At 38.0% G+C, this 27,386-nt stretch overlaps 1 protein-coding gene across 1 annotated transcript in view; it reads right to left on the bottom strand.

Moving 5' to 3' along the window:
* Positions 1–26,856, bottom strand: part of PIAS1 (protein inhibitor of activated STAT, 1) — a 127,542-nt gene extending 100,686 nt beyond the window's left edge. Inside the window, exons 1-2 of the mRNA XM_006888361.1 lie at positions 26,745–26,856; positions 3,852–4,296 (exon numbers count right to left, since the gene is read on the bottom strand). Coding sequence (XP_006888423.1) covers positions 3,852–4,296; positions 26,745–26,768 — 469 coding nt within the window. The 5' untranslated portion in view covers positions 26,769–26,856. The remainder of the gene's footprint in view (positions 1–3,851; positions 4,297–26,744) is intronic.
* Positions 26,857–27,386: the final 530 nt, after the last annotated feature.

The raw sequence follows: 27,386 nt of genomic DNA on the forward strand, positions 1-27,386 counted from the left end.
GAGAATAGTGCAACAATGAATGAGTGGAAGCCCAAAATCTCTGTAAATGTTTATGAAAATTAATAAAATATAATAAAAAAAGAGATTGTTCTGGTTTTTAAACAACTCAGTCTTTTATTTATTTTTTAAATTAATTTAATTTTAATACTACAATCATTAAACTCTATTTCAGTTTCTTTTATACCATAACATCCTCATCTATCCACTTACACTATAGTTTAACTGAACTGAGCCAGCAGCATGCTAAAGAACTAAATGATTCATCGCTATACAAAATTACCAGGTCATCTGTAAGCATTATCAGAACCAGAAGCAGTACGGCTCAAGAAAGAAAAAAGTTTAAAAATGACCTTCTAATCACTCTATGTAGAACAATAAAATTATACTAAACAAAAAGATTGTCTTAGGTATTTCTATTATCTCATGTTCCCTGCTCCATGATTACAGCAAAGAGTAAATGCCAGCCAAGTCTTCTATCAGGCTGCTCTGCAACTCTTAGAGTCAATCAGTTTGCACTAGTGAGGCTGGGTCAAATATGTGCAAAGACTTCTGTCAAATTCTGACATAGTATATTCTGAACAATAAATTACCATATTAGCTCTCTAAATTCCATCCCAGTAAAATTAAAAGCTGGAATTCTTTAACAAACTATACTTTGCTTTGATTCCTGTATAACTGACTCATTTACAACTTAAAATGTTTTATCTAGAATTTATCATTGTATAGAGAAACTATTTACTGATTCCAATAGTCAAGACTCCTTTCTAACAACACATTTTTTTATTATTCTTAGTTTTCAAGATTACACCCAAATATACAGACAGCCATTTATTAAAAACCACACTGGAAGTTTTAGAGCTTCTAGGCAATTGCACAAATGCTAGTAAAAATATTAAATTCACTAGACTTTTAAAAACCCAAAGATCCACTTCAACGATTTAGACCCTCCCAGAAGAGCCATGGGTGAGCATTAACATTACTGGTAAGTATATTCATTTTCTCCTGGACACAAGAGTCTACTATTTGGTCCTAAAAGCCTTCTGAGGTCCCAACTCTTCTCACTATTTCTTAGCTGTTGGAATTGACAAAGAACCTCATAAGCAGTTCCTTACTTCACCTCTGCCTTGCATGTGGACTGCTGAGCTGTAAAACAACCCAGTGGTATATGGAATTTGGTCCAGGACTTAAGAACAATAAATGACATAGTTGAGCCTCTACATCCTCTGGTTCCTAACTTTTATACTATAATAGACAAAGTTCTAGTCAATAGGCCTTTTATTTTAAGAACTACCTTCCCTCTGTAACTTGATTTGTGCCACTGTTAGAACCTCTACTTGGAATATTATTGCTTTTAATTTTTGACTCATGTACTTTCAACTTGTTAAATTTGTGTCTTCTAGGCTGCAACACTTCCATGATGCATCTTCAAGGATATGAACATGTATGGCTAAGCACAACTAATAACAGTGCATCCAAATTCCAAAATCAATCTCCACAATAGTCTACATGTTTCCTACTGCCAAAAGGGCCCTTTAGAGTAATAAGAGAAGATCTTCACCCTGAAACCTACAGAGTCCCTTTTCAGCAGGAAGTAGCTAAGAGAATAAGCTGTCCCCTTTTCCTTATGAATCAGGGTGAAATCTCTCTCAGGGAGGAGTGATAGGGAATGGCAAAGGACATACTGACAAGATTAATCAGAAGTGGTTTTGACAAGCACTGTGGCAATGGGACAATTAAAGAAGACTTTCAGGGGGGAAGGAACAAACTGGGGGGGTAGAGAAAATAGTGCAACAATGAATGAATGGAAATCCAAAATCCCTGTAAATGTTTATTAAAATTAATAAAATTTAAAAGGAAAAAAAACCCAACAACCAAAAAACCCAAAGATCAGACCTAGAATATTATACATAAAGGAATCTAAGATTTAGAGGTCAATCTCAGGTTCTGTATGAAGGTCAGACATCAATGTTTTAAAATCAGGAAGAGAAGTTTGTAGGGAAGAAACCCACCTACAGAAAAACGTGTGATTTCAATTTCCCAAAATTCAAGTACAGAAGTGCACAGCTTGTGTTGAACTGTTAGAAGGCATACTGTCTAAAAGCAGAGTAGAGTGAATCACAAAACCTTTGAATGTCCTTTCCAGTACTTACAGGGCCTGTGTCTTTGAATTTGCATCACCTGATCTCCAGGCCTTGGGTATTAGGCATGTGGGGCAAGGAAAATTCAATTATAAGAAACGAGAGAAGGAGACTGTGAAATATAATCCAATGACAAAGAAGCCCTTGGCAAAGAAACACTGGTAACCAATATTAGTAAGATGCAGCAGAAACCTTACCCTCACTGCACAAAAACAGAATACATCATTTTAGCTATTTAGGAATGCTGAAGCATCTGGTGCATCTCTTTTCAAAAGGCAAAGTCCAAATTTATATATTAAAAAAATTCAAATCCTTCCATAAATTATTCATGTATCTTGCAAAATCCAGAATAATTGTAAATTTGTATATAGAAATGTTCTGCTCTAAGAAAAGTTTCTACAATACTGAGATCATAACCCACTATCGTTAACTCCTATTCATGGCTAACTTTCATCACGTTGCTGAGGATGTAAACCTTAATGGGAGCAGACTACCTCATCTTTCTCTTGCAAAGCAGTTGGTAGCTACAAACCACTGCCCTTCTGATTAGCAACTCAACACATAACCCACTATGACAGCAGGGTTCCTTACTGGTCTTTCTTGAGAGGTACTTATAAAAAGGAGCTCTGGCAGAATGCACACCCTATAAGGTGTTGCCTAAAAACCAAAGTTCTGGTCTTGGTGGTTCAAATCCACCAGCTGTTCCAAGGCAGAAAGAAGGGCAGTCTCCTCCATTAAACTTACAGCCTAGGATATCTGCTAAAGCATCCCTACTACGTCAAATTCACTGCTTTATAGATTTATATCCAACATCAAATAAACTAAAACTGGAAATCAAGTCTCAAAGAAAAGGCCTTGACTTACACATCAAAAAACTGGCAGCTATGTTTTAAATTAAAGTAAGATGTTTAAATAATTATGTATATTTTCTATTACTCACCTAATTCTTCATTTTGCTTTTAACAATCTTTTAAAAATAAATTTCCTACAAACCATGCAAGCCAACTGGTACCCTTAATTTGTAGATCACTGATTTAAATAACAAACTAGCATGTAGGAATCTAGTATTATAAATTCATTACACAAAATCAGTGATTGCAACAGGATCAGTTATACATTCAATATTGGCATTATAGCAATTGTGAAACACTAAGTGATTAATAATAAATTGTATTCAAATATGCCACACACTAATCAAATGATGAGAAAACAATAAAATTGCAAGCATTCACAGCTTATTAAAATGACCATGAGTGTGCCCACATATCTATCTACATAAAGCTGAAATACCACACACACAAAAGTTCCAATACTTTTTTGTAATAATTAACACTCGTTTGAATAACCAAAAATGCTTTTTAAGATAAAATTAACCCCTGAGAAGTGAAAATCCAGAAACTAGTAGCAATTTAGTTTTAATGTTCAGTATTTATAATAAAATATTAGCCATCTAGAATACATTTCAAAAGTTTATAGCCTTGAATACTTTTTAATACTTACTGCATGAGAAACTATCACTAGAAGCTTAACCATCTTTTTTCCTTGTGTAAAATACACTTGAATTTATCCACAATGGAAAGATCCTTACTATTCTCTGGATACTATTATCAAAAGTAAACTCCATTATGAATAATAAACTGGGCCAAATTAAAATTCTAACATTATAATATATCACCCCAAAATACCCAAATAATCATTATGCAATAACCTTACCTAGACTTGTAGGTTTTATCAGTTCATCCAGTAAATCATAAAATGGTAATTTTTGAAGTTTTATGTCCGGATGGACTGGGTGAAGAGCTGATGTAAGATGTGGGAGTTCCAGTTCATGTTTAGGTCCCAGAAGAGAAACAGGGAGTAACGGTGATGATGCAGGGTGACCATCATAAGTGAGTTGTGGAATGGTAGATGGAGACAAAGTTGCTGGCATAGGACTTGAATGTACGTTGGGGATGGACAAGTCCGCGGGCGTCATGATTTTCTGGGGAAAGCGCCGCCTATACAGTTCTTTAATTTTCATTTGTACAGCAGGACTGCAGCCAGCCTTTAGTAAGTGCAGGGCTTTTGTGAGAAGTTCGTGTTTGCGTCCGTGCTTGTTTCTCCCAGCGTAGCCCAACAGTACTTGGAGTTCAGAAACTCTAAGGCTCATAACCATTTGCTTAGAGACAAAACAAAATATAAAACATTAGTATTCCAATAATATAATTTATAATAAACAATATTTCATTATAACCCCTTTGTTTACAGCTCACTTGAAAGTCACTACCTATCTCAAACTTAAAATGTGAGCAGTTAACAAAAATAGCCAAAAGAAAGAGAAAACTAATATTCATAAATGTATTTCTTTTTACCCAGGGTAGGAAAAGGTCTTTTTTAAAAAAGTACACACCATAAGAGTATTACATCTCACTTTACTGTATCTTTTCCCTTAAATTGCCAAATACTTATCAAGTACATACTGAGTTTCCAGGGAAGTGCTAAGTGTTTGGTGAACTGGCAAAAAATAGAAGTATGATTTCAAAAGCATTTTACTTCTTGGGGGAAAATTACAAGTACACATGAAAAACACAAACCACTTACCTCAATCATATAAACAATAAGTCTACTATACCAATTCTAAATTGGTAGAATTAACTTTTTTAAACTGTTTTCCTCCCTCTCCACTTTATTTTTATTTTATATTGGTTTGTATACTACGTATTATTCATGTACATTCACTTTTTGACCAATTGTATATTAGACACTATACCACATAACTTCATACATGTTTTTTCATCTATTCAATCTCTGTGGTATATATTACAAAATTATCTTCAAAGATTAAATAAGCTCATACAGTCACGATAAGTCTGATTTAAAGCCTATGGCCTTTTCAATAAACTCATTAAGAAAGAGACAAAACTGGAAACACTTGCAAGGCCAGACTTAAAAAAAAAATCCCAAGAATTTGATCCATATCTACAAATGAGTACAACTATAATAAAGAAGCCTATTTAATCTTGTTTAATTCTACACCTTCAAACTTACTTGGTCATTGTTCCTCCTTTTCCTACACATACCATAAGGCTTAAGTCGGAATTGACTCATAGCTGACCGTCCAGCAGGTTTTCAGAGACGGTAAATCGCATAGCAGGAGACAAGCTCAGCGTTTTCCTGTAGAGCAGCTGTTGGATACGAACAGCATGCCTTTGGGTTGGCAGTACAACTCCTTACCACTAAGCCACTAGAGATCCCTTTCCAAAATGCTACTAGTGAAAAATGCCTATCTACAGTACCAATCTTACCATTTTAAAGTGTTTTTGGGGTTTTTTTTTTCTTTAAAAAAATGTCAAAAGAGAAAAATATAGCTTACAGAAAAGACTTCACCACAGAAATACACACTAATTTTAGTTTTTTTTCCCCTTTTTGCAATTGTTTTATTCCCATCTAGCACCAATAATACACAAAAGTATTGCTGTCTATAGTAACTCCACTACTCATCCCCCTATGAGCTTCACCCCACCCCCCTCAAGCCAGTCCTCCAGAAGGATTTACAGGTAGCAAAGCAATTAACATAAAATGGTGAGGGGAAAATGTATAAAAGCTCTATATGCAATTAAAAGCAGGTTAATCAAACTCATGAGGTCATCATGAATCAGAATCTATTCAACACCAGTGGTTAGTCAAATGTGAGTCTTTCTCATACTTCTTTTATCTGGGAAACTGCTTCCCGAGATCCAGCTTTTTTTTTTTTTTTCAGTTTTTGCCCATTAAATCTGGTAAAAAGAATGACTTTCTTCTGACTACTCTTACTCGCCTTTTTTTGTATATTTTGGTACTTATCATGCTGTACTTTTTGAAAGCAAGGCTGTGTCATCTGCGTAATGTGGATTGTGTATGAGCCTCCGATCCTGATACATTTTTCTTCACAGAATCCATATAGAGCTTCATATTACACAAAGAAAACAGTACAAATTACATACTAGAAAAATGTTTTTCCATTTCTATTTCATTATCAAACACAGTTAATTACTAAAACCTCCCTTGTAAAAGCTTTTGTCCTTAATCTATAGAGACAGGATTCCAATGCAGCAAAATGTATTACAGTTTTATTTTTGTTTAGAAACAAATTGACAATTCACATAAAGTATCTGCTCAATAGTCAAAATAAAGTTAATGACATAACTACAAACCTGACAGTTCTCAATTATGTCTGTGACAATATCTGAAAGGTACAAGCAACAACAAAAGCAACACTTAGTACACAGTAGATAAACAGTGTAAACAATACCTTGTAAAAGAAAGCCAGGGCTGGGTTGGCTTTTTTAAAACAGGAGATAACATTAATCACCACAATTTATAAATAAGGCAAGTACTGTCCTCATTTTACAGATGGCAAAAAGGATGTTCCAATCTAACTCTCAAGCTTATATATCATACTGTACGTCTTTTAGAGCAGTAAGTCACAAGCTTTTTGTTATGGAAAAATAAAAACCTTGCTGTGTACAATTGAACTACAACCAACTCAGGGTTGAAAAATCACAAGGAAAGAGATTGCACATCTTTCTCCTGGAGCTGCTGGTGAATTTGAACTGCATGCCTTTAGGCTGGCAGCACAACTCCTTACCACTAGGGTCAGAGCTCCCTAAAAACTCATTAGAAAGTTCATTTATTCATTAATCAACCAAGAAAATGCTATGCATTTTCAAGCATTTGTCATTTCATTCCAAATGAGCAGCTTCAATCCAAAAATGGCTAGAGCAGTGCACTGACAGAGAACTGCCAGAAGGTCAGCCTAGGTTTAGAAAAGGCCGTAGCACCAAGGCTGCCTATCAATGCTGATACCAAATGGATCTTGGCTGAAAGCAAAGAATGCCAGAAAATTTCCATCTTTGTTTTAATAATATGAAAGGCACGTGACTGTGTGGATCATAACAAAACACGGTTAACACTGAGAAAAGTGAGAATCCCAGTACATCTAATCATGCGTGTACAAAAATTATACCTAGACCAAGATGCTGTTGCCTCAACAGATTAAGGGAACACTATATGGTTTAAAATCAAGAAAGGTGTGTCAAGGCTATATTCATTCTCCACACCTATTCAATACGTATGTTGAGCAAATTTATCAAGAAGCTAGACTCTGGGTGGAAAAAAAGTGGTATCAGGATAGGAGACTCATTAACAACCTGGATTATGTAGACACCATCTTGCCTGCTCAGAGTGAGGAGGATTTTAAACATCTGGTGTAGAAGATCAAAGAATACAGCCTTCAATATGGATTATATCTCAGTATCAAGAAGACAAAAATCCTAAAGATAGGAAACATCATATTAGATGAAGAAAATTATCAATCATTTCATCTTGCTTAGATGTACAATCAACCGTTGGCACCAGCAAGTAAAGAAATCAAAAGACATACTGCACCAGGAAAGTCTCCTCTCAAGGATCTCTCCAAAGAAACAAAGAGCAAAAAATGTCAATTTGAAGACTAAGATGCACTTGATTTAAGCCATGGTCTTTTCAATCACTTGTAGCTTGGTTTCACTCTCTCCAAGACAGATCTGTTAGTTCTCTTGGCAGTCCACAGTATGTTCAATACTCTTCTCCAGCACCACAATTCATGGCATCAATTCTGTCACCTTTGGTCATTTTCTAGCTCTCTGATACTTACTTAGCAAGTAATTGGGAAAAACATGACCTAAATCAAACATACTTTAGTCTCTAGACTGACATTGTTGTTTTTTTAGCAATCAGGAGAGGTCCCTGACTGCAGATTTCCTTAATGCACTATGTGATTTCCTGACTTTCGGTGCCAAGAGTGTTGATTGTGGAGCTGAGCAAACTGAAATTGTTAACCTCAATCTCTTCCCTATTCATCATGGTGCTGCCAATTAGCCCAGTGGTGAGAATCTTTGTCTTCTAGAAGATGAGCTTCAATCCATATTAAACACTAGTCTTTGACATACAGACAGTAAGCATTTTTTAAAAAATATTATTAAATAGAAAGTACTAATTTTGTCATCTCATTATCTCACTGTCAGACTCACTCACTCAATTATGTGGAGTTCGAACCAACTCAAAGCTGATCTTCCAAGTGGATTTCCAGGATGCTTTATTTCACACGTGAGGAAACTGTTCATTTTTCTCCTGAGGAACTGGTGGTGTATTCGAACCATCCCTTAGGTTAGTAACTCCCTCCATACTCAAGAGCTCCCTACATTGTTAAAGGCCATGTCTAAATTACCAGTAAGAATGAAAATTTCCTGATGAACCATGTAATTATTCACATTTGTATACCCAAGACAGTAGTTTATAGGCTTAGTAATAAAATACTCTATACTGAGTCTTTACCTTTTTATAATTTTTAACCAACTGTAAACCACAATGAATTAGAGACAAAATAGGCAATAATATAAAAATATTTCACTTTAAAAAAATTATTTATTCATTTTAATGAAAGTTTACAGAGACTTGGGATTTCCAGTCATTCATTTTTGTACTTTTCTCCCCCCCACCCCCTCCCGCCCAAATCACTCCTCTCCTTGAAAAGAAGAAAAACTTTCATTTTTATATAATCCTTGACCCCAAGTTCACGCCACTATGTAGCCTTCACTCTGAACTTCAGTAATGCCAAGAATACCTATTCATAGATCCCTTTTAAACAGATTTCTCCCTCATCTGTTTCAACGCAATATACATCATTCCTCCTGTCCTTTTCTGTCTTCCCTCAACCCTGATGTCAGCCCCGTTTTACAACAGTGGCCTTATGTAATATTTGTCCTTTTGTGACTGAGATATTTCTTCACTCAGCGTAATGTCCCCCAGGGTCATTCACTTTGCATAATATTTCATGAGTTCCTTGTTTTTCAATGCTGCACAGTATTCCACTGTGTGGATATACCAGAGCTTCTCTATCTATGTTTATTGACGGGTACAAAAATATTTCACCTTTATGTTCGCTTTCGACCCACAAACGACACTTCAGGCATGTTATCAGGAAGAGCTAGTTTTGGGAAGGTAGAGGAAGATCCTCAATGAAGACACACTGATACAGAGATTGCAACAACGGGTTTATTCAGAGCAGAGATTGGTGGGGATGGCACAGGATTGGGCAGGGTTTCTTTCTGTTTGACCCAGGATTGTTATGAATATAAGCCAATTCAATGGTACCTAACAACAATGCCACAAAGACAAATAACGTTTAAAATTCTACTAACTACATACACTAAAGCCAACATCCTTTAAAAAATTTGACATTCATTATTTTCAAAATCAGATACTTCATCCAATAGAACTAACTTCAAGGCCATTTCTAATTATTTAATTTTGAAATAGTTAATAAGCAGCTGTTAGATTATTTGTCAACAATGCCCCGTTCAACCAGAAAACCTAGTTAGGTAGTTTCTACCCAAAGTTGCAAATCAAGCTGGTTACATACTTCTCCATTATCTTGTTCCACCCATTTTCTCAACATAAACTAACTGAAAAATGATGTGTAATATACTTATCTTCCTTTTCCCCTGATCTCTACCCTGTTATACAGATTTCACTGAGCATCTTCCTTTTCCCCTATTCTCTATTCTGTTATACTGACTTAACTGAGCAAGCACAAAATGACAAAATATTGTCATTAACCACACATGAAGATTCTATTTGCTTAAAAGCAAAGTATAAACTTAAGTTTTAAAATGGTATGCTATGTCTTGTTTTTGATAGAAAATTCTGGCATTTCATGAAACAAAAGGGTATCTCAAACCTGACCTGACTCCAAAGCCTACATTCATGACCACTAACAAACATAGTGGCTGCAGAAAAGTACTTGAACATAGCAGCTATTTGCGGATGGTGTGGGACTGGGCAGTGTTTCATCCTGCTATACATAAGACGCTGAGTCAGAGCCAACTCCAGGGCACCTACAAGAGCAACAAACAATTCAACTCTTATCACAAATCCCATATAGGGCAGAAAATGTGCTACAATGGATCAGAGTCACTCCCTCAAATCAAACTGACTGATGGCTGACCCTCCATGGTGTTTTCAGAGGCCATAAATCCAATCAGAGGAGACTGTCCATCTTCCTCCTGCAGCGTAACTGGTGGACTGATACCAAGGTCCCACCTTGGGCTGGCAGCACAACTTCCTATAGACTAAGCCCCCAGAATGCACTCAGAATGGGGCAGTGTTAGGAAACTGCTGACAACGGCATTAATTATTTAAGGAATTTGGAGTGTACACTGTGAACAAGTGATGAGATAAATGCACTTTTATAGCAGGACCTGAACTTTGTCCTATCATGCACCATCCTCACAATCTCTGATATTTTTTAGCCCACTGTTTGTTACAGGCATGTGTCAACCGATTCTGTTGGGGTCTTCCTCTCTCTCTGACCCTCTACCTTTCCCAACATGATGTCCTTCTCCAAGAACTAGCCCCTACTGACAACATGCCCAAAGTATGTGAGACTAAGAATCACCATCCCTGCTGCTAAGGAGCACAGTGATTGCACTTCCTCCAGACAGACTTGTCTGATCTGTTGGCATTCTGCAGGAATGATTCCAACAGCTCTGAACCTTGCTGTATCCTGAGCCAGTCTCACAGTCTTCAATACATCTACTCCCATTACCCCAGTTACTGTGTCAATCCATTTCATCTGGGGTCTTCCTCTCCTGCCCTATCCCTTCAACCCTTCCAAGCATGATGTCTTTTTCCAAAGACTGGTTTCTCCTGCCAACATGCCCAAAGGTATGCCAGCTTTACTATTCTTACCTCCAAGGAGCAGCTTTGTTTCACCCTCTCCAAGATAGACTTATTTGTTCTCCTGGAATTCCATGGTATGTTCAATTCTCTTCTCCAGCACCAAAACTCCAAGGCATAAGATTCTTATTCTGTCTTCCATAGTCCCTGTCCAGCTCTCTAACGCAAAGCAAATAACTATGAACACCATGGCCTGAATCAAGCACACCTTATTCTCTAGACTGACATCATTGCTCTTTAGCACTTTGGAGAAGTACATGACAGCAGATTTCCCTAATGCAACTAGTCTTTTGATTTCCTGACTGCTAGTGTCAAGACTGTTGACTGTGAAGCTGAACAAGGTGAAATTATTAACAACCTTAATCTCTTCTCTATCCATCATAGTGTTGCCAATTGGCCCAGTGGTGAGAATTTCTATCTTCTTGATGTTGAGCTTCAACCCATATTGAAGATTACAGTCCTTGACCTTCTGCAGCAAAAGCTTCAGGTCCTCTTGGTTTCAGCAAGCAAGGTTGTATCACCTGCATAATGTACACTGTTGGAGTCATCTTCTAATCCTGATGCCACATTCCTCCTCATAAAGTCTAGCTTCCCAAATGATCTATTGTGCATACAGGTTGAAAAGTTCTGGAGACGGGACACATCCCTGCTGCACTCCTTTCCTTATTTTAAACCATGAAGTGTTTCCTCGATCTGTTCTGAGACCTGTTTACTAGTTCAAGCACAGATTTTACAAGAGCAGGCATAATCGAGTGTTCTTTTCAAGGTTAGCCACAATTTGTTGTGATCCACACACAGTCAAATACCTTTGCATAATCAATGAAACATGGACAGACACTCCTCTAGTACTGGACACATCTAAATTTGAACACTTTTCAGAATCCAACAAAGTGTGGATAACTGTAAAAATTAACTTTTATCTCTATTTACTGTGCATAATTACTAGGTTCTATAGGAATGTATATTTATGTGCCAGCTCTATTTTTTCAAAATGCAATCTCTAAAACTTTTCTCTTAATCCATAACTATAAAATCCTTCTATTTAAAAAAATTACACCAAATTAGGAAACAATCAAGTCTAAAAAACAATCTAAAAAAACAAAAAAATATTATTTCACTTCCAGTTTTTATTTTTAAAATAACCTGTTGATGTAAGTAACCTAGGAATAAGTAAGAAGGAGGTACAATGAGGGGTACAAAAGTCCTCAAAGTTTTAAAAGGTTTCTTAATGTTTATTATTCTTCTATAAATTATACATTTTATAAGTTATACATACTGTAATATTTTGTACACAGTCTTTAAAAGAAACTTTTCTCTAAAAAAACCCAGAATTTCTATTACCACTCAATATAAATCTTACATTAGCACAACTATTTATGAAAGAATATAACATATTAATATCTGTGGTATGAGTGTCACAGAAAATTTACAATGATTATGATATAGTGAATAAAGTATATGCAAACACACCAAACATAGCCTGTCTTTGAGGGGAAACAGAAATGATAGTAATGGAAGAAAATACAAAATTACTTAACAAAGATAAAAGAAAAGGTGACTGTGAAGTAGCAACTTCAAACATTTTAAACAAGGAAGAGCAAATAGTGGTGATAAAATTACCAGAGAAAGTTACAGTGTACAAATGTTTCAGAAGAGGAACACTTAAGAGAAGCAAATGCACATCCTAAAGACCAATGAGATGCAAGGCTGAAAACTGGAGGCATATCTGAAAATCAGACAAGTGGAATACTAGACACTCAAAGTCTCCACTACCCAAATACTGAACAATTTCCCTAAAATAATCCTGAGTCCCTCCTCACACAGGAAGCCAGAGTACATTACCACAATAATTTAAGAAGAGAAGCTCCAGACTCAAGAGCTCATAAAGAGCAAAGATAACACAAGAGGCCCAGGTATGAGTATACACAGACTTTTCTCTAAAATCTATATATCCATATTGAAGGCCTCTTTATCCGATCCTGTTCATGATACATTAGCAACCAAGTAATACCCTCAATAGGAGATTAAAGAACTTAAACTGCACAGTCAAAACCTAAACTTCCTCACAACAGGAAGATCCCAATGTGGAAGAGGACTTACTTCTCAAGCATTTTACGGTAAGAAAAAAAACATCACCAATAATTTGAGAAAGTCTCCAAGCACAAAAGATGTGGACACAAAATAAATGTTGCTGGAATGGCAAATGTCTTGTTATCTATGTATGTATTTACTATATACACAAAAATAAATAAATGAGGAAGAGAAAAATCCATATATAGGCATAACTTGGAGGAAAAAAGAAAAGCACTATTAGTAAAGAGGGAATCCATGAAAAAAGAATACTTTATAAAAGAGAAAGAACAAAAGATAGCTATTGAGATGTTGAAATATAATAACAAAAATTAAAAAACCCATTCAAAGATTTAGAAGTGGATTCTAGCATATGGTCAGGATGGCACAATAGTACAGAGCAGGGTTCAGATCCATCATAAGAGTTGCTATGAAAAAATAAAAATAAAAAAAGAGTTGCTATGAGTTAACAGTCAACTCAGAGGCACTTAATAACAACATATTCCTAGGGAAGCTCCTAGGGAGCTCTCGTGGCTTAGTGGTAAGGAGTTGTTTCCAACCCAAAGATGATGATGTTCTTGTTTTTATATGCCACTGAGTTGCCTGCAACCAACCCATAGTGACCCTATGCACAACAGCCCTAAACCCTGCACTATCCCTGTGCCAACCTTGTCTCTGACACACCTATCCCCATTGCTGCAGTGACTGAATCAATCCATCTCATTGAGGGTCTTCCTCTCCACCCTCCCAAGCATGACATCCCTATCCAAGGATTGGTCCCTCCTTACAACATGTCCAAAGTATGTCAGATGAAGCTTCAGAATCCTTGACTCCAAGGAGCAGCCAGTTTCACCTTCTCCAAGACAAACCTGTTTGTTCTCCTAGCAGTCCATGGTACAGTCAACATTCTTCTCCAGCACCACAACTCAAAGGCATCAATTCTCTATCATCCCTAGTCATTGTCCAGCTCTCTGAGGCATACCAAGCAACTGTGAAGACTATGGCCTGGATCAGGTACACCTTAGTCTCCAGATTGGCATCGTTTCTCTCCAGTATTCTAGAGAGGTCCCTGGCAGCTGACTTTCCCAATGCTATTCATCTCTTGAGTTTTTGGCTGCTGGTACCAAGAGTGTTGATTGTGAAGCCAAGCAAACTGAACTGTTAACAATCTCTTCACCATCCATAATGATGCTGCCAATTGGCCCAGTCTTGAGAATCTTGATGTTGAGCTTCAATCCCTCTTTGACCTTATACAGCAAGCACTTCAGGTCCTCCTCAGTTTCAGCAAGAAGGGTTCTGTCACCTGCATAATGCAGATTGTTGATGAGTCTACCTCCAATCCCAATGCCTCCCAGCCTCGCAGATGATCTGTTCTGCATATAGATTGAAAAGGTATGAAGACAGAATACATCCCTGGCGGACACCCTTCCTGATTTTGAAATATGCAGTGTCTCCTTGCTTTGTTCTGATGCCTCCTGGTTCAAGTATAGGTTTCACATAAGCACAATCAAATGTTCTGGGATTCCCATTCTTCTCATAATCAACCACACAGTTTGTTGTGATCCACACAATCAAACGCCTTTGCATAGTCAATGAAATAGACATTACTCTGGTACTCTCTGCTTTCAGCTAAGATCTATCTAATATTAGCCATAATATCGCTTGTTATGCATCAGAGAGTTGGACAATGACTAGGAAGGACAGAAGGAGAGTTGATGCTTTTGAGCTGTGGTGCTGGAGAAGAGTACTGAATGTACCATGGACTGCCAGGAAAACAAACAGATTCATCCTGGAGAGGATTAAACCAAGCAACTCCTTGGAGGCAAGGATTCTGGAGCTTCGTCTGACATACTTTGGGCATGTTTCAAGGAGGGACAGGTCCTTGGAGAGGGACATCATGCTTGGGAGGGTGGAGGACAGCGCAGGAGGGGAAGACCTTCTATGAGATGGATTGATTCGGTGACTGGGGTAATTGGGATGGGTGTGTCAGAGGCAGTGCGGTTGGCGCAGGATAGAGCAGGGTTTAGGGCTGTTGTGCATAGGGTCGCTATGAGTCGCAAACGACTCGACGGCACAGAACAACAACAACCATGGCCCCTTCTAAACCCAGCCGGCACATCTGGCAGTTCTCTGCTAACGTGATGCTCCAGCTGTTTTTGGATAATTTTCAGCAGAATCCTGCTTAAATGTGATATTAATGATATTGATCGATAATTTCTGCACATAAGCAGTTAAAATCCACCAGATGGGCAATCTCCTCATGTGTGTTCTACTACCTCGTTGAAGGCTTAGTCAAGGTCATTTCTGACTTGAAGGTACATAAATAGCATATTCCTAGAAAATGTTGATGACCTACTCTGCAGGTTGTGACACTTTATAACCCATTGGTTGGTAGCTCTCTGGAGGTGGGAATTCATCAGATGCTCCACAAGGGAAAGATGGGTAATCTTCTGTGAGATTTACAGCTTTTTAAAAGTGCACTGGAGAGTCAGCTATGAGACAGTTCTGAACCCACAGCAGTAAGTCAGGGTCAATTTCTATTCTCTACTACAAAAGAAAAAAGAAAATAAATCAAGGATTAAGGCACAGCGCAAAAAAAAAAAAGTTTTAAAATTCCTTTTCATACCATTACTGTGCAATTGAGCAAAGGCAAACCATTACTTCTTGGCATTTCTAACAGAGATACAACATATAATTAAGCAGCTTAAGCTCAACAAACGTATACATGAATCACTACAAAAAATTTTTTCTTTTAAATTCTAAAAAATACTATAGGTGAGTAGGTAAAGGGGATAGTCTCATTTTAAAGTATAAACTTCTAAACTGGCAAATCTATTATAACAAGACTGCCAAGTGGTTCTCAAACTTGTTTTCAGGACTTTTATATACCTACTCCTCACTATCGCAGCATCTATCTCATTTATGACAATAGTAAAAGGTCTACTATTTTCTATACTAATGACACAGTAATGCTGAGGTAAGGTCCTATGCGAGATTAACACTAAATGTGACAGTTAAGCTTATGTGTCAACTTGACTGAGCTGTGATCCTCAGTGGTTTGGAAGTTATGTGATGATGTAATATGGCTGTTAGTTACATAATGAGATGTGGTCATTCTCCATTTTCAAATAATGCCATTTTTCATCTAACTATCTGGTCTTTAGAGAGAGCTCTAGTGTTAAGAAGCTGTGTTGCAATCTCAAAGGCATATGGTTTGAATTCACCAGCAGCTGCTCCACGGGACAAAGATGGGCAATATCCTCCTGTGTGCTTTACAGTCTCTGAAATCCTGCTCAAGAGTCAACTATGAGTTAGTTCCAAACTGACAGTACACAACAAACAACATTTGGTCTTAGGGAGCTCTAGTGGCTTTGCGGCAAGGAGCTGTGCTGTCAACTCAGAGGCACAAGGTTCAAATACACCATGAAAGAAAGATGGGCAATTCCTCCCCTACAATTTCCTTCCTCTGAAAAACCTGCTGGAAGGTCAGCTATGAGCCAGTTGACTTAATGATTCATAACAACAAATAAACTTTACCTTATGTTCATAACAACCAAACAAACCTTACATTTAAAAGTGAGTAGAGCATGAATTATTTTCATATAAATATAGAAACTAGAGGGGAAAAAAGTGAGGAGTAGGTGTATTTTTTTAAAAATGAAAGCTTCCCTTCAAAATTGGTGCTGATTAAATCTACCCATGTTTACTGTATTAAAAATTAAAACAGTAAGTTTTTAATTAAAAACCGTTTTTAAGTTATAATTAATTTAAAAAAGTAATTATCACAACTTAAGTTATATAGTAAACTATTTTCTAAAGCACAAAAATCAGCAAAAACATTGGTATTTTTTACTTCTGCAAATATCTTTTATGTCTCTTTAATGAAGAAAATCTGATTCTCTGATTCTGCACTTAATCTGCTTTATTAGACTGTTTTAAGAATATAAAAAAAATTCATCCTCATACAGACAGGTACTTAGAATGATGGGGTTTATATTAATAGCCTCAGATAACTTCACTGATATGCCACCAAAATCCAACTAGTAGAAGTTTCTTAAAGATTGTTACAGGTGGAATCTAAAACCAGTATCAATGACATACCAACATCTACTGATTTATCTTCCATTTTGAATAATCTTTTCACCCCTGCATGATTTTGTATCATGCACTGGAAGATAATGGTTCATGGAGTTAAACAGATACTTCAAACATCATACTACATACAGAAATAAATAGTAAGTCAATCAAGCATTGGGAAATTTTCATGCCCCTAGTGGCAAGTTAAGTTTTCAGAAATCCCTTTCCCTCTCCAAAGTGGAAATTTTATCATTTGTTATTATTTACAGTCTCATCTGAATCACCTCATAGTTGACTCTCCAGTGGGTTTTCAGAAGCAGTAAATTGCACTGGAGGAGACTGCCCATCTTTCTCCCGTGGAGCAGCTGGTGGAGTCAAACTGCTTACCTTTGTATTGGTAGCACAAAGCTCTTCTCCACAGGAAAAGGATGGGCAATCTCCTCGCATGTGATTTATTGCCTCTAAAAACTCACTGGAGGGTCAGTTATGAGTCGGCGGTTGTGACTTGCTGGTATGCAGCAAGAACCACCAGAGAATTCTATCTAAAAAAAAATATTGTCAGTTGTTTCCCTTGAAGTGGCAGGATCACTTTGTTTCTATTTAGGAAAATCACTGCCAAATGCACAATTTTGTATAACCATTCTCTGTCATTCTTTCAAGTGAAAATGGTACTCCATGGGAAAGTAGCTAGGTAAGTCTGTAACTCAACCACATTTAACCACAGTTAACTATCATATTTAGTAGTCACTAGCAGTTCTTCAAGGTACTTCTCATTTCATCACAGAGTATTTTTCCAATGTACATACTCAAGAACTGAAATATAATAAAACTATTTATTGCTTCATGAGGACATGAACTGTAATTGGCATTTACTTCTCAATTCTAAGTGCATAGTACTGAAGAATAAAATAACTACTACTTAGTGCAACTGCTTTAATTTGTGCTAAGGCACTAGGAGTTTTATCCATCACTGTTTTTTCAATACATCGAATAATGCTTTATTATTAGAAAAATAGGTCTGATCTTAAGAATTCCCAGGATCTAGGGAATACACTTTAAAAATCACTGTAACATATGATGCTTACATAGGTCAAAATCCGGCACATGAGAGATTTGATTGCTATGGAACATGTACTGGCCCTTGTTTCAGTCATGACTGAATCCTTTCCAACTGGCTTAAAGCCTTGATTTTAATTACCATACATAAACATAAACATACTATCTCAAACCAGATACCTGGAACCTCACGTAGAGTCAAAAAACCAACTCACTGTCCAGTCAGAATCAACTAATAGCTAATCCTCCAGCAGGTTTTAGAAGCTGTAAACCACACAGGAGGAGACTGTCCATCTTTTTCCTGCAGAGCTGTTGGCAGATTCAAGGTTCCAGAGAGAAACCACCTTTGGGCAAGCAGCACAAATCATTATAGACTAAGCCACCCAAGCTTCAACTCTCCAGAAATGACTCACAGCTGACCCTCCAGAAGGTTTCCAGAGTTTGTAAATCACATGGGAAGAGACTATTCATCTTTCTCCCATGGAGAAGCTGGTGGATTCAAACTGCCTGCCTTTGGGTTGGCAATGATGCTCCTTACCTGAGTTCTCTCCATAAAACAGCAGGCATTCAAAACAATTAATGGCAGAATGTGATAGTAATTTCTTAAATAAACAACAGGCAGAATTCTCTTCCATGCATAAAACCTGATTTTGATCCCCAGTTCCCTCATGAACAAGCTATCTATCCCCTACCTATCACTGGAGGTTTTCTATTGCTATCAAGCTAAACAAGTATCTGCAGAGCTTACAGATGAAGCCTGAATAGAAGACTGAAAACAAAGAAAAGGCCTGGTGATCTACTTCAGAAAATCAGCCAATGGATCCCAATGATCCATCCAGTCTGCAACCAACTGACTGTGGTGATGCAAGACAACATAGTATTTCATTACTATTTGCACTGAGTCACTTAAGTCAGGGTCTGATCAGTGGTAGCTAATAACCATCACGAACCAGGTTCTAAACTAGGTGCTTTTACATTCCTTTGCATGGAAAACTTTTAGATGTTCATAGATTCAAATAATATTTTTAACATATTAAAAAATATCCTAAAATCTTTCTGACTTTAAAATTAAATATGCAAGTCTGCAAAGAAAAGTCTTAAAATTCATCATAAAGGCACAAGATAACATGTTAAATTCTATTTTAAGCACTATGCCATGAAGCTAAAAGCAGACTTGCTCACATCCAGAAACCCAAATATAAAATGAACTGCTTTGGCTGTGAGCTGCCAGAACCCTAAAATGAGCCTGCATTCCATTCCTCTTCAGAAATCAAACAACTTTCTACCCGTTATTTTTTTATATTCCTATTTTTAGTGAAACACCAATATTAACACTGTAGAACACATTAAGTAATGCAATTTAAAAAGAAAAACAAATACATATAACCAAACCATCAAAACTATTATACACATGCAAACACCGAAATTTAAGGGATTAATTTCTATAAACATACATACAGAATGTGATGCACTGCTAAAAAGTTCTTATACATGCTATCCAAAGATCTCTAACATACATTAAGTATAAACAGCAAGTTTTATGTATAAGATCCCATTTATGCTTTTAGAAAAGCCTCTTTTACATACATTTACATTAATTTAACAAATATTTATTGAATGCCTTTTATGTACTTTGTTTTCTTCCAGATCTGGACACATACACATATAATAAATTAAAAATTTTAAACATACATATTTAAATGCACATGAAGAGAAAAATGAAGACAAGTTAGATATATTCTATAATTTCCTTTGTGAAATGTCCAAATAGGCAAACCTACAGAGAGAGTTAGATAAATTAGTAGTTGCTGAGGGCACAGGAGAAAGCAGTAGTCAAAGGACATGAGTATCCTTCTAGGGTGAAAAAAGTTCTAAAAATTCGCTGTGCATCACAGTCACAACTCCGGGAATGGTAGTAAAATTCTTCCCATTATGCATAAATGATTGAGTACTAAGTGAGCTGCATCTTAGTAAGTAAAAAAGTCAGTCAACGCCATGGAGTTGAAACCGACTCATAGCTGACCTCTAGTGGGTTTTCAGAGGCTATAAATGAGGAAACTGTATCTTTCTCCCCTGGACCACTGGTAGATTCCATCTGCCAGAAGAGCACAATCTTTGTGGTTAGCAGGGCAAGTCTCTATGGGCTTAGTCCACCAGAGCTTCTCTATCATAATAAAAGTTACTAAAGAAAAAAATAAAATAATAAAAGGATACACACCCAAAGTGGTTAAGGAGGGAAGGAGGAGAGAAGAATAAGGATGATGAAGGTCTTTAAAAAACTTTTTTCCAAAATCTTTTACAGTGAGAAATGTATTCGTGTTTTTAACTTAAAGAAATGTAAAAAGTAACCTAAAACAGTCTTTCATAAATTCTTCTTGTTTTTCAAGCTAATCAAAGCAATCAATCATGAAAAAGTTTTAGGGTGAATATATAACCCTATCTAAAAATATTTCCATTCGCACCATTATACACATGAGCATCAGCTTCTCCTAACAGAAATAAATCTTTAATGCAACTTGATCAGTGAACAAATAAATTATAAGCATCTACTTGTCTGCAGCAAACTAGAAGTTCTAGTCTAAAGGACTTCTGCTATCCAGTTTAAGGAAAAATACACACAAAGTAAACCAGGGTCAGGTAATAGAAAATTTTGAGTATCTGAGAGCGCTGAGACTTTTATCACTCTGTTTTCAATGTAAAATTACTGAAAGCTTTTGAAAACAGGATAGGATAAAAGATATGTTTGGGGGAAATTAACCTGGCAACTAAAGGGTTGAAAATGAAAGTAGCAAAGCAGAGCTAGCAGGGTAAGAAAAAAGAAACTTAAAAACTGAAACATTTACAAAAGTTACTGATATTCCAAAGCTACCGAATAATGTTCAAAGGATTTGTTTTGTCTGTTTGATCTAAAGAGAAGTAGAAGAGGCTTAGGGCCACAGTACTAAAAAGACATCTAGGTCAATAGGCTTAATATAGCCCACAAAGAAAATGTTCTACAACCTACTTTGATGAGTTGTAACTGGGGTCTTAAAAGCTTGCAAGCAGACATCTAAAATCTAACTATTAGTATTTCCTTGTGAAGAGTGAAGAAAATTAAAGACTAAAGGATCATTAGTCCAAAGGGCTAATGGACCATATAAACCACAGCATCTAATAATCGGTCACCTGAAGAACTAGATAGATGATGCCCAACTACCATTCTGTGATCAGGATCACAACAGAAGATCCTGGACAGAGTAGGGGAAAAACTGAACAAAATTCAAAGTATAAAAAAAGACCAGACTTAATGGTCTGACAGAGACTGGTAAAACCCCTGACACTAGGATCCCTTCAAAATTAGAACTGAACTCACTCACCCTCAGAGAGCAAACAACAAACAGGCCAATAAGTGCACAACTATATCCATGAAGAATGCACTCCACAGATCAACCACTTGAGACCAAAATGGTAGTGTCTGATCAAAAACAAAGTTCAGAACACAGCAAAATGCAGGAAATCAGGTTGAATGAAAATGGGGCGCCTAGGGAACAAGAGGGGAAAGTGTTATTACTCTGAGGGGATTGCAGCTGATGTTACAAAACAAAATGTATGCAGGAGCCACTTAGTCCACATCTTCCCTTGTTTTTTCTCAATCTCTTTCTTTGCTCACATTTGAAGAAAAAAAATGTGTAAGTTATCAAATAGGATGGGAAACTAATGTGCTCTGTAAACTTTCACTAAAATGACAAGAAAATATTTGAGAGATAGAAGTAGAAAAGGGGGGGAAAGAGTATCTTCACAAAAGGCCATGACTCTGGTGCTTTGAACTCACCTATGGTTCCACAGCGAAGAAGGACAATCTACTCTCATGCAACTGACAGCCTCAAAACCTCATAGACAGCTAAGTCAGCTGTGACTGCTAGCAATCACAGGTGTTCATAAACTCCTGCCCTCCCCCCAAACAGCAGCCACCTTACCAGAAAATTGAGAAAAGGGTAGTTATGGGGAATTTTTTTCCTATGACACCATTAAAACCAAGAGAAGAGAAAATCAAAACCAATATAAGTTCTACATTTTTTTAAATGGAAAGAGAGGGAACAAATATCTGTGAAAGTAACAAAAAAGGCATGGCAATTAGAACTATTTCTGAATTTACTGATAAAGGATAATTAAGTCCTTTAAAATGTCTCTATTCCTGCACTGCAACCCCAGAGGTGCACGGTTTGAATCCACCAGATGCTCTGCTGGAGAAGGAGGGACAATCTCCTCCTGTACCAGTCAGATCTGACTTGACGGTACACACAAAAAATAATAATTAAGAAAAAAAATTTTTTTAAGTCTCTATTCCCTAGTTTAAATATCCTAATAATTAAATTGGTTTCATAAATGTAGATTTAGATAAAGATCAAACTCAAACAAATCAAATTTAGAGTATGATCAATTTCACACTCACCAACAGTTTTTCTACAGTATCCTATTTTTCAGATGATATGGCAGTATTTTATATTCTTAATCTAATACACACATATATTAATTGGTTTAACTTAAAGTTCCTTCTTAAAATAGATATTTTTTTATTGTATATGTAAACTCAAGTTTCTATAACCAGCCCTTCGAAACTGTTACTCACCAATACTATAGCAACACTTTGGTTAGGCTAAAAACAGCTGAGGGTAAAAAACAAAAACAAAAAAAAAACCCCACACCTCATTTCTACTTTCTAAATGCCATTTAAAAACTGACAGGCATCTAAATATGGCATATAAATTTGCAATATTGGATTACTATTAGTTCAAAAATAAAATATAGTTAAATTGTATTTCAAAATTCTTTTCATACTTCCATCAAATTCTTGCTTCAGAGGCAAATTCGCCTACATCTTATTAAAGCTATCTCAGACATCATTTAATAATCTTATGTAACATATATTTGGAAACAAAGTTACAAACCAAGAACTAGGGAAGGAGAATTACATTATTTCATTCCTCATACTTTACCTAATCATCATAATATTTGCATTGCTCCCTAAAGCAAGGGGGGTAAAGTTTGTCCTATCAATTTACTTAACTAAAGAAAACATCTGAAAACACTTAGAAGAGGATATTTGTCAAGGTACTGTTAAAGCAGGAAAATAGGAAGTGGAACTGCTCTAAGATAGGAACTAGTTGAATAAACTTTAATGTAACCTTTAAAACTATAATAGACCTGTATTTGCTGATCTGGGAAAAATAGCAATTTAAACAGCTAATTTTTTTAAAAAAGTTCTGTGTAATCTCTTTTTGTGATAAATAAACCTGCATGCAGAGAGAGCCTAAATGGATATATATTCAAATAAAAAAGTTTTTAATTTTCTGCTTGCTTTTCAATAATCTCTGAAAATTTCTGAAGCAAAATGCTACTAGCAAAAAGTAATGTTTCTTATTCACATTAATAAATTTAAAAATCATGTGTTTTTAAAAAACAAATCACCTTGAGGCAAAATGTAAAGTATCAGCAAAACAGAAGTAGAATTATTCTAGATCAAGGCACTACTCTGTGGAGGGCTCCAAGACTGTAATGGCACCTTTAATCCAAAGTTTTGAAATCAGAACACTTAGGTTCAAGTTCCTGCCTTTTTTTTTTTTAATGTTCTTGGGCTTGCACTTACCCTTTCAGGGTTCATTTTATCAATTATAAATGAGAAAGATCACATGCCTTATTCAAAGAATTCTTGAAAAAGATCAAATAAGATAATCCATACAAACTGTGAAGTACTATGCAAAGTAAGTAAATAATTTTGTTTTTAAAGGCCGCATTTCATCATAAACTTCTAGTTTTTCAGCTATTCTTACCAGTTCCCACTACAATTATTTTTCCCTCGGTTTTTTTAATGCAAGAGAAAGCACAATTACAATGAACTCAAAAGTCTCAGCAAGAAACCTAGAGCAGCACGCTGATGGGAGTTCAGCAGGAAAAATCCAAGGTTAATCAGCTATAGACTGACCACTAAGCGCTACTGCAGTCAACAAGCAACTATGAATACATTCTACAGATAAATTAAATGCAGGCTGTGAACAAAGATAATGAAAATGTCACTACATTACTCAAAGCCTCACTGCTGGATATTCACTGGGAGCTCTGTATTTTCAGCTTCAAAAATTAATTTTTTAAAAAATTAGTCTCATCACTTTCCCCACCTTGTTACAAATATGGTCCTTATCTCCAAAAACTACAAACAAAAACGAGGAAAATTTCCAAAAGGCATATTCTCCAATGCTTGCGACACAGAAAAATATATACATTCTCAACGAACCCTAGATAGGTGGTCCTGAGACCCTCCCCCACTCCCAAAACTGTAAATCTAACCGCAATCAGGTATTAACAAAAATTTTAGCTGTTTTAACCAGCTAATTTATCACAGTTCTTCAAAGTATCAGGCACTCAACGATAAGACTATTACATGCTCAATGGTTATCCCAAGCTAATAAGTTATAAAACAGGAACATGCAAGTAAAAAACACCTCTTTTGGAACAACACAAGTAAACCTGAGAGCAAAAATGGAGAACAATTTTGGAAAGACTAACATTTCTCCCAAGTGTCAGCGTCTACCTGATAAAGGCTCATTTTTGTAGAGAAACTTTATCTAACAAAACTCACACCAGGGATCCTATCAATCCCTAAAGGCACTTTCTTAAATGAGAAAGAACAAAGGAGGAAATCTCCCAGCATGTGCTTTCCATACTAGTTTCTTTGGACAGCATCAAGACTGACAATATGCCCAGGACATCTTTTCACCCTCACTCTTTGGTCCATGTATAACAGAACTGATTAGCGTGCACTTGAAAGGATTCCTAACAATACAAGTATCAGAAGGCAAAGATCGCTGCGACATACTAACTACATTTGTGGAAAGCAAAACGACCGAAAACAATTTCTTAAAATTGTGTACTTTTACTCTCTTAAAGTAATCTCCCAATATTCAAATTCCTGAGGTTCCAGTCAATATTTTGAAAGTGGGTAGAATTGAAACAATTCTAAATTTGCTCTTCCGGACCTCAGTTTGGAATTAGAAGTAAATTGTAAAAAAATGACCCTCAAACCAACAACGTGCAAATTTTACCATGATTAACACTGCAAAGTTTCTGGTAAAAAACGATCTTTCCAAGTGAGCCCTTTTCTCCAGTGAAAAAGCTCTCCATAAACCAACAGGCACTGGAGTTGTTTAATAAATTCTCGTTTCATTAAAACGGAGAAATTCTTTTTTTCATTTTCTTAAATCTAAAACTGACCCTCGCCTAAAGATTTACAATTGTTTAATCCCAAGCTCCACGCTGACAGAGACGTCAAGCCTCTGGGTCAAGATAGAACCAGCTGCTAGGTTCACATGCAGGAAGCCACAGAGTAGTGAATATATAACATTCAGACCTTCAAAATAATATGCATTAGTTAAAAACTGCTTGCTGCTAACCCAAAATTATTCAAGCGGAGCCCCATTTGTCACAATCCAATCATAAGGGTTCCACCCCCTCCCCCAGCTGCTTGTATGTAGTGGTGTATCTGCTTCGGTAAAGAAGCCATCATCAGGTAAAGACTGGGGTGGGAGCAATGAGCGGGGAAGAGGGGACACCCTTTCATCTCATTTCGAGAGCCAGGAGTAATTGGTATAGTTGGGAGGAACGGAGCAGCGTTCTATTTATTGGGGGTTGGAGGAGGAGGAGGGCAGAATTTCGTTCACATCAACATGGCCAGCAAGATGTCCCTACAAACAAAAGGCAACGGGGGGATATAAACACGAACCATTCACCTCCATCAGCTAGAGCATCGCCATCATGGTGTGTGCAGAGACCCCCAAAGGCTCATCTCCCCCCTCCAAGCCGGGAGAAGGCAAAGGAGGGAGCGAGGTGGCTGCATCCCACCACCCACCACCACCGCTGCCAAACATACTCCCTCCGAGGGGGTTTCTTCCCCAGGCTGCCCAGAATCAAGAGAGAAAAAGAGTAACGTCCCGCCGAGGCAGATTCTCCACGCTGCCCCAGCAGCCCAATCCCAACGTCAGTCTGGAGCGCAGGAAACTTTACGGGAGCTTCTCCCCCACATGCCTCCCCGACACCCCGCGACCGCGCTTCCCACAAGCGGGGCGCCCTGGGCGCCTCCTGACAGGCGGGCAGCCGCGGAGAGCCGAGTCCAGGGCGGGGGCGGCAGAGCGCCGCGGAGGGGCGGGGCGGCCGGAGCCAAGTTCCCGGGGGTCTGAGAGGAGCGCCTGACAGGAGCCCGGGAGTGCAAAGGAGGAAGAGGAAGCGGCGGCGGGGAGCTTTCCCAATCCCCCCTACACGAACACCCAGGCCCGGGCCACAGCGCCCCATAGGGGGGCGGGGAAACTGACTGGAGGTGAGAAAGCAGAGCCCCAGAGACAGCCACGGTCCCTACCTTCCGACTCCCTTATCTCTTCCCCCGCCACCCCCGCCAGAGGCGCCCACAACAATAACACGCCGGGGACGACCCGTCAGCGCCCCCGAGGCACCCCGGGCCCGCGGCCCGTTGCTACCGAGCCCCCTCTGCTGGGGCCCGGCGCGCCGCTCTTCCCTGGAACTCCAGGCTGGGATGGAGTCAAGCCCGAGCGGCCCCCCAGGGTCGGACCCATCCCCCCCGGCACCAGCAGCGCCGTCTCCGCGGCCGAATATTAGAAGTGAATTCGAGCTGCGCTTTACCTTTAGTTCCGCACTGTCCGCCATCTTGCGTCTGTCAGCGCAAGCGCAGTCGACCTCGCCGGGGGCCGCTTTTAGACCCGCCCCTCCAGGCGGCCTAGCCCCGCCCCGGCCCACCCCCTCTCGCCCCTCCACCCTCCGGACCCGCCTCCCGACTCCGCCCCGCTCTGTGCTCTCGGAGCCCCGCCCCTGGCACGTACAGCGGCGAGAGGGGCACGTACCATTTAAATAATGGCGCCAAGCGGAGAAGTTTGACAGTTATTCTCCCTCTGTCTCCCCATCCCCCTATATTCGCCCGGTTAGCGCCTTTGGTGAAAGGCCGGACAAGCGGGATACTGGCCTGAGCACCGCCCCTCTGCGGTCAGCGGAACACTCTTGCAAAGCTTCCATCCTTACAGCCTTGAAACACTTAACTGTTCTCCCTCACTTCACCACAGCCAGCAATTCTTTTTGCGCACCTGCTACCTGCCTGGCTCCGTGAGAAAAAAAACAACAAACAAAAACCACAACAAAACCAACAGTAATTTGTTACATCTGAGAAACACTTGACAATAAGGTAAAACTGACAAGGAGATCATCATCATGGTATATATATTACGAAATGAAAGTTCAAAAAGGAACAGAGGTGGCCTAAAACACAGTTCT

This window comes from Elephantulus edwardii, unplaced genomic scaffold (assembly GCF_000299155.1).
Source record: "Elephantulus edwardii isolate Elephantulus edwardi_28Jun2011 unplaced genomic scaffold, EleEdw1.0 scaffold00066, whole genome shotgun sequence".
In the NCBI taxonomy this organism is placed as follows: domain Eukaryota; kingdom Metazoa; phylum Chordata; class Mammalia; order Macroscelidea; family Macroscelididae; genus Elephantulus; species Elephantulus edwardii.